We start from the raw sequence: 9,101 nt of genomic DNA, 5'->3' as shown, positions 1-9,101 counted from the left end.
GCAACTGGTTGCACCTCGTTTTTTAATATTTAGAAAAATCTGGAAAAAAAAATGGACCAAATAAGAAACCGTTCTCATATGGATATATATTTTTTTAAATAATATTTATTACACAGGCAATTACATCATAAATGTAAACATACAAAACAAAACAGGATATTAACCCAAACCATAACTCAGTCTTATTGAAGTGAGTTCACATTAAAACCCATACAAAGTTATGATTTAGTCAGTTTTCTATGTTCACCAACCACAAATGTTAGAAAACAAGAACTTATTGCTTGCAAGTCAGAATGACTCGATTAAATTAACTCGTTTATTTTTTTATTACACCTTTAAAAAATGTTAGCTCGCAATATCTACATCGCCATTCGTGCATTTTTAATAAACAATCCCAATTCTTAACATTTAAAAAAAAAATACACAGACAAAAGAATTTAAAGCTGCCAATTTTCAAGCATACTTCAAAAGTATCCCATTGTACATGAAAACTACTTTGTTTCAATCAACATTTTGGAAGCCGACACTGTAAATTCTCATGACCAAATATGACCACTTCACAATGACTGCAGCGATCTTTTGACTTCTAGTGTTATTCATTAAATTGCAAGAGCACATATACTGCATCCCAACTGGAAGATTTTGAGTCAGCTAAAGGCCATCAGACTATGTAAAGTAAATTAAATCATAGATTATTAATCTCCGTCTCAGAAACATTCTACAAATTAACCATTTAAACTAAGCTGAAATAGCGAAACCGGTTTATGTTTTCACAAAAGGAAAGGCTTTACTTCTCTACCTTGGACATTTTAAGGCTTTAAAGATAATAAATTACAAATGAGAAATTTGATTTAGTTTAGAGGGGGGGAAACAATCTAAGCTGTGGCCTTTTAGAGCAGCAAAGTCAAAGGTCAGGCAGCACCTGCAGGACTGTTTGTAGACAAATACCAGACAAGTAATTCGTATCAGAGAGAAAAACAAAAAAGGTTTGTATTGGCGAGTCTTTGTGTCCGAAGGTGAAAACCTTTCAACTCGTGAGGTTTTCCGGATATCTATCAACATGTAGAGGTCAATTCAGATGAACAGATATAATATTGGGACAGACCGTAAAACGTTAAAGACTGTGCAGCATAAAGCTGGTCCACTGACAGTGGAAATGGTGCACTGCAGTGAAAAACAATGGGAGGAGTGATGATGACCTCCAACATCTTTAACACAAAGCTCCTCTTAGCTCACGCTAAATCGATTTTGTGAAGCAGCCACAAAACATCCACTTTATATTTAATAATAAAAAAAAATGTAATAGTATGAACTGTGCCTCATATATTAAATGACAGTGTGGAGAACAGAGTTGTTGATGTGTCTATTAAAGCAAAAATAGTCATTAAAATGGGATAAAATGTGTAATTTACAAACAAACATTACTTTTGAGCTTTGAAGAAATATTTTCTCACATTCTCCATCGCATACCTTTTAAACAACATTTTCCTATTTACAGCAGTTTAGATGGCAATATTATAAAACTCGTATTTTAAGCGTGATGTTAAATATGGACCACTGTATCTCAGTATGAGCAACAAATATCAAATAGCTACGAGTTGACTACAATTAGATCAAATAAAAATCGCCACGCCGTTCAGGCTGTGCAGTTGTAATGTCTGGTAATGCACCGAGTGTAAAAATAAAAAAGTAAAAAAATGATGTTCATCTTAAATAAGCTACAGTTCCACAGCTGCCATTTAACTCAGACACAAATTGTTTCAAAGCTTTTCTTAGATTTCAGTGCAAATTTCTTCTTCAACTTGCACGTAATTAAAATTTTAAGGCCATGATCTACTAACAACAAATTTAAATTTAGAGTAAAAAAAATAAAAAATCTGGATTGAAGAGGTTGAAAACTACTGGCTTTCATCAGTAGCTGCCTTAATACTTCTGTCATTTTGAACAAAAGTAAATTTAAATACACACTTTTTTAAAAAAAATATACAAAAAAAATACAGAAGAAATGACAACATAAAAACAGACTCAGTCACCTTCTGAATATTTAAAACCAATAAAGCTGAAGGAAAGAGTACAGACCCGTTCAGAAGTGACCAATAAACACGTTTTAACTCCAAGACAGTGAACCGTTATTGCAGAGGAATCTAACTGGTCATTAAACGCTTTTTTTTTCTCCAGTCAATTTGAGCATGAATGTCTGCCAACCTGATGAGATCACAACACAAAAACACTCAACATAAAACAGCTAAAACAGACAAGCAGAGGATAAGTACACTTCATGCACGTTTGGCTGTTTTATGCTACAAACTGGCAAAATGCTCTTAACATTTTCAACATGTCCAAACCTGGAGTCAGTAAAACACACCTGTGAAATTATGTTTAGAAAGTCAAATGAATGAGAGATAATGTAACAAGATGACATATAAAGTGTTGTCAGAATATCAGGCGCACATTAGGATGAAATTCTCTTTTTTTCCCCCCACACAGAATAAACTTGTTGGCCTCTAAATTTGTGTTTCTGCGTTAGTTTTTCCTCTCCCTGCATTTTCGCTAATCGTTTCATACTAGATGAATATCTCCAGAATTTTTACTCCGTCGTTTCTCAGTTTTCGCTCCTTTAAGTTCATATTTTCAGTCAACTTCTGTAGTTTTGATTGGAGACAACAATCGACATTGAAGTGTTTTACAGAATGCTAAATGAAATATATTGATGAAATCCAGTAATGCGTGGAAAAATGTAATCATTGGAAGCGTGGACCTCCTCTTTAAGCGTCTCCATGGAGACGCAGACCAAGTAAAGCTCTTCTCAAAGACCTTTTAAACAGAGATTTAAACTCATAAAAGTTGGAATATCTTCCAGTATTTATATTCTGGCATTCAGATTAAAGTGATTACAGCCGTAAAGGTTTGTTAATCTTTCAAAAATGTTAAATTTAAATAAAAAAATGAAATAAACACTGCATTTGTGACCATCTCTGCAGGAGGAGGAACAACTTAGCAGTAGGGGACATAATCTATACACACTAGAGATGAACCGATCCGATATTAATATTTGTATTGATCCGATACGGAAAAGAAATCAGTGAAAATGTGTCCAATTCATAAGGGTAGATCTATTCAGTCTAATTCTACGCTTTGTGCTCTGAGCAACATCATGCTATATTTATTCCTCACTATATTTAGCATTCCTAATGGCACTTTCTGAACCATTAGGAAAAAAAAGGTCTGTTACAATTTACTTTTACCTGTTTGACCAAAGTAGTCAACCTATTGTATAAGTTTCTTTGTTATTGATTTTACATCATCTGTTATGCTCCTAATTGCACTAACTGAACAAATTAAAGTTGTTTTTACATGTTTGACCAAGATTATGAAGCTATTGGTGTATTAATGTGTGCTGGGCTGGTAGAGTTATCTAATACATCCGTAATTCAGTAGATTTATGTCTGTGTTTAAAAAAAAAAAGAAATGTTTTAAGTCAATTCAGCTGTTTTTCTGTATCAGATTGGTATCAGTATCTGAAGTGAAAAAAGTGGATCGGTGCATCCCTAATAAACACAACCCAGTTTATTAGCACACAGTCGGAATGAATCCTTTTACAGCCTGGTTAGATAAAAAGGTTCTAGAAAGTTGAGTTTTGGAGTCTGTAGTAATTAATGTTTGTTGATGCTTTAATTAACTAAATACATTAGAAATTCTTTTTGTGCACTGCAAGAAGACTTTGGATTGAATCTGTTCCTCAGACGCATTAGTGAAGGAAATTTGCAGGAACCAGCTACAGTGTTACGGAACATTGTACAAGTAGAGTGCAAGCGGACAAGTGCTTTGATGATTTTTAGGTCAGTTTGGTGCATCAGGAACCGACCCGAAGGCAAATGACTGCTGAAATGTAGGCCACAGTGTGTCGTCTGTGCGCGTCTGGGGGAGGGGTCGCTAATGTAGAGCGCATTACTTTCAGCCCATCTGCCTCGCCGCGCCTCCCCCTCTCCCCCGCACTTCCTGGTCTTCCTCTGAGTCTACCGGCTCACAGCTGAGCAGCTCTGTCCCTGTCCTCCTCCCGGAGACTGGTGAGCAGCTTCATGCAGATGCTGGTGTCCCCGCTCTGCAGCGCCTGGAAGAACAGGTCCGTGTGCTTCTTCAGCCGGTCCAGCTCGTTCTGCGTGCTTTGGTTCTGCCGGAGCAGCTCCTTGGTGCGGAGCGTGATGTCCAGCAGGCCCGACTTGCTCAGGATGTTGTACGTGTTGCAGAAGCGCTTCCTCTTGGTGTCCGGGTTGCCGTCGCTCTCGTTGCACTCCAGAGAGGAGATGCTGTCCAGCGTGAGCGCCTGGTTCGTGGAGTGACCGAAGGGCGGGGCCTCGGCCGCCGACGAAGGCCTCTCTGTGGCGGGCGTGACGCCGCTGCTGGTTTCTGCTGCGGGGAGGGAGAGTCTGCTCTGGAGCAGCGGGGACATGGTACTGGGAGTACCAGGAAGACTGGGGGAAGCAGCTCCGGAGTTGCTGGTGCTGCTACACAGAGATCTCTGCACCTTCTCTCTCGGACATTGTTCCCAAAGGTTGGAGGTCAACGAGCTGCATTTCTCTGACCCCGATGAAGACGAGGTGGTGGAGAAGGAAGAAGAAGAAGAAGAAGAAGAAGAAGAAGAAGAAGCAGTTCCTCTTCCCGAGGAAGCAGAGCTGTCCCCAGGATGAGGGGCGATCTTAGGGTAGGACTTTAAGATTGGAAAATACTTTTTAGAGCGTCTGTGCTTGGAGGCGGCCTCCTTGGAGGATGGCGAAGCTTGGCGGGAGACCACCGGCTGCAGAAAGACCACCTGCGACTGCGGCACCACGGGCTGCACCACTTCCACAGCGGGGCTGAAGCCCCACGGCTTCAGAGAGGGCTGGTTCTCCACAGGCTGCAGAGGAAGGAGGGCGACAGGTTTACACATAGAACCGCTTCTACTCTTCATTTCATTTCCAAATCTTTAAATGCTAAATTAAACCAGATGATCTTTGGGGACAAATAACTTGTTTACATTAGTTTTATGGAAATATCCTAAAGACACAACATTAAACTCAACAAGTTTCTGACTCCAAGTGTTCTTCTGAACAGTTCAAACATTTTGATCACATTCATTTCAGCAAACTGGAATTAAATCAGTAACATTTTATAAATACATTTTCCATGTGCAATGTCGACATCTCTGTTTTTTCTACTACATCAAAATGCATCTCAGAGAAGTTGAACAGTATATCAAACAGTCGTCCCAGTGTTATTATAACTGATATTGCATTTGCAAAGGACTACTTGGATGTAATATTTAGTCGGCTCTTGCGTTTAAACTTGGGGTGCTGAGAATTCATGCTGCTGCTAAACTATAATAAAAGGTTTTTATTTTAATACATTTTATCTTTAAGAGCACTCAAAGTCACTCAAAGACCAATATAAAACAAAAACATAAGAGTTCATCTGAATATCAAAGTTGAGACTTGAAGAAAAAGCAGAGAAGCATTAACATAAAAGTTTAAGAAGATTATATGGATCAATTGTGATTTATTACTGAAATAACTTGTCAACTGATTTAGTAAATGATTAATCGATTATTAACTGGATTATATAGACTCAATAAAGGCCATAAGAACATCATACTTAGAGTAGTAATTAAGCCGTTTTAACTTTATCTGGTTAAAATTCAGGAGAAAAAAAATCTCCTTTTGCTATTCAGCTAATCCAAGAAATACTCAACAGATCAGCCCTACACTGTATTGATGTCAAAGTCAAGCAGAGATTTTTATATGATTATATTTTTTATAGCTGCAGATGCCTCTTTTGCTACAGATGATCAAGTGTTCATTAAAAGAATGCTGTGTTATTGCATTTTAGACAATAATATAAAATTGAATTATGTGTTTATTGGTATTTTTTATGTAATTCCAATAATGTATTAAATAATGCTAATAAGTGGTTAAATAAATAAAAAAAATCAGCAGAATGTGCCATTTTTCTATCTGATTAATCAGTTAATTACTAAAATAAATCGCTTGCTTCATCCCTACACAAGTTGCAGATTTCAGAGCAGAGGTTTCATCTTGTTACCTGCTTGAGCACAACGTTGTTCATTATGATCATAGGCGAGAGTCCGGAGTAGGAGCCTCCAACCACAGCCAGCTGGGAGGGCTTTGGGCCTGAACCAGCACCCGTCGCCGCTTTCTGCCCTCTGGGCTGAGGAGAATCCTCAGAGTCCGTGGTGTCCATGGTGCTCTGGTGTTCTGAGCTGGCGTCTGTAGGGCAGACAGAAATTTTAGCTGTGGTTCCACATGGATGTCTGGAGTTTTCCTCAAAACGCCCTACGGGTCGGGGAGAGAACCTGAGAATCCAGAGTCTCTTTCTGAGTCCACCTGGGAGCCTCCGCACTTCATGATGCAAGGTCGGAGACTCTCGGCCTTCCTCTTGGTGCTCATCATCCTCGTCCTTCGTCGGTGTCCTCTCGTCCACAAGCTCCCACAAAACTAGTTCGGCATATCAAATGCTAAAGCTGCGGACAAAACAACACTAAGTTGACCCTCTTTTCAAACAGGTGGCTTATGACACTGTGGCAAGTAGCTAAAAACACAAGCAGCAACATTGAAAAGTTGCATGTAAATATTGGTGATTACATCTAAGCAAGAAACTAAAAATACTGCAAATACTTTCTTCCATGTTTAGTTGGGATCGCTTTACGTTATCATCTCCATTTTACAGTGAACTGCTAAGTTAGCAATGCTACATCTGTCTCAATAAATAATTAATTTAGATGATAAATTAATGATAAACTGTCCAAGAAATTATTGCAATAAACAATAATATTGTTATTTTGAGATCATTTTCAAGAGACATATTGAATTGGAACTGGAAGATAATTTAGACAGACAAAAAAATAAATCACAGAACGACCAAAAACAGATAAAATGGAAATAAAAACCACACACACACACACGTTTGCGCAGCTATCTTTGTGGGGACTTTCCATTGACTTCCATTCATTTCTACAGCCTAAACCTTACGCTTACCCTTACCTTAACCATTACATACCTAACCCTAACCAAAACTCAATTCACACCTTAGTCCTAAATCTGACCCCTGACCCAAAAACAGTGTTTCCCCTTGTGGGGACCGGGCTTCGGTCCCCACAAGGAGCAGTGGGTCCCAACAACGTTGTATATGTCAGGAAAATGGTCCCCACAAGGTATTAGAAACAAACGCGCACACACACACACACACACAACTAACACCATAAATGAAACAGATTATGAAGTCTATCATCAGAATAGAAATTATTGACCTCACTTTAATTTATCATGCAATTAATTGATTTATTGGTTATTGCAACTGGTGTAAGTAATTCCGCTAACTTTTTACACACTTGTCATTATACATGACATGCCAGCAACTTAAAGCATAAATAAGAAGCAATGTATTTGCAAAAACATGCAGCCATCTACTAATACGTGCTATTCTTTAGCAGTATGTCTCTGTCACATTTTTACCCCTTTTCTTAGCAAACCAGCTGAAGCAAGGTCAAGTTTGACGGATCTGAGCAGCACTTTTCAAGTCTCGCCACAGATTCAGGTCTAGACTTAGTCTGGGCGACTCTTACACATGAGCATGCTTTGATTGAACCCATTTCTAGCTGGATTTTCACGCTGCTGGAAAGTGTACCTTGGCCCTGCCTCAACTATTCTGCAAGATATAGCAGGTTTTCTACATCACTACAGTGTGATGTTGTCAATATTACGGTCCAGCGTGGGAATGTGTCATTTTTCCAACCACTTTTAGGGTTGGAAAAATGACAGAAGGCATCAACTTTGTGGAACGCACAAATAGTTGTTGTTGTTTCAGATTGTTTCCACTTGAGCTGAGAATCTCTGCAGCTCCTCCAAAGCTGCCACAAGGCTCCTAGCTGCTTCTCGGATTCTGGATTTTATTTAGAGGTATCAGAGTGAAGAGGTGTTTTTTTCTAAATATTTTTTTAACATAATCTTTAAAGATTTTGGTATTGATCCATCAAATAAAACACAGAAATGTGGCGTTGTAACGTGACACAATATGAAAAAGTTCAAAAGGAATGAATACCCAAGCAAGGCACTGTCCAGGTAGGAAGAATTCAGCCATTATTTAATTTATAAATATTTTCTGGATAATCCGACATTGACGTATACAACTGGATACAACTTTGACGCTCGTCCTTGGTCTTCATTAGGCCTGACGGTAGTGTAAACGTTGGCAGAAAACCAAACTTCACATACGTAAATTACCAAGCGGTGTGAAACTCCATGTTTGTGACTTAACAAGGACGAACAAATGAGCATTTAATAAAGCGGAAAAAGTCGACAGCATTATTATTATTTTTTTTTGCAGGACTGCAGTGAGCAGTTTAGAGGCTAAGACATGCTAATGAGGGACGACTCCCACGAAGTGTGAGTCGTCGAAAATGCTGAAAAACACGACACGGACACGACAGAGAAAACAAAAAACAACACACGTACTTTTAGTCGAGATGTTCTTCCAAAGAGGCGGTATGAAAAACGCCAAAGAAGGAACCTTTATTCGGGTTGAAGTCACGGCTGACCCTGTCTGTCTGCCTCAGCACGGTGGTTAACTGCAGCCGCCCAGCTTCACAGCCTGGACGGGGCTGTTCCACGGTGCCGTCCACGGGACCCAGCGCTCCTCCCACGTCCTCCAGCTCACATGCGGAGCACCGTGGCGACAGTCGACTGCAGACGCGCTCTATCCGTCCTGCTCGCTTCGAAACAAAAAGTGTGTTAATAATAGTAAATTGTTTCTACTTCTTTAATTCACCTTTTTTTTTGTTATTTGAACATAAAAACGGGGTGAAATAATATATTTAGTTCAGCCGTGGTTCCATATTTGGTGCTTGAGGGCGTGGCCACGCCAGAAGCATCCGGCACGTCACATTGTTTTGGCCGCCACCCCTTCCCATGTGACCGCAGTCCGGGTCTCTGATTGGCTGGAGCCGCCAGCAGCTGAAAAACGTGACTACAGCCAAATGTGTGGCAAGTTCAGGACCACGCGTTTGTCTTGCCATCGGGATTAGAACTGTACACAAAGCAGGGCGACGTAGA

General features: G+C 39.6%; 1 protein-coding gene across 1 annotated transcript; it reads right to left on the bottom strand.

Annotated features, from left to right (window-relative positions):
* Positions 1 to 85: 85 nt before the first annotated feature.
* cipcb (CLOCK-interacting pacemaker b) lies at positions 86 to 8,683 on the bottom strand. The gene is made up of 4 exons (XM_032585796.1): positions 8,505 to 8,683; positions 6,347 to 6,514; positions 6,076 to 6,260; positions 86 to 4,894 (listed from the first exon to the last, which is right to left on the bottom strand). The coding sequence occupies exons 2-4, from the start codon at positions 6,441 to 6,443 to the stop codon at positions 4,025 to 4,027; spliced, it is 1,152 nt and encodes a 383-aa protein (XP_032441687.1). The 5' UTR covers positions 6,444 to 6,514; positions 8,505 to 8,683; the 3' UTR covers positions 86 to 4,024.
* Between the last annotated feature and the right edge of the window lie 418 nt (positions 8,684 to 9,101).

Source organism: Xiphophorus hellerii, chromosome 15, assembly GCF_003331165.1.
Source record: "Xiphophorus hellerii strain 12219 chromosome 15, Xiphophorus_hellerii-4.1, whole genome shotgun sequence".
In the NCBI taxonomy this organism is placed as follows: domain Eukaryota; kingdom Metazoa; phylum Chordata; class Actinopteri; order Cyprinodontiformes; family Poeciliidae; genus Xiphophorus; species Xiphophorus hellerii.
This window is presented reverse-complemented; position numbering and strand designations above follow the sequence as displayed.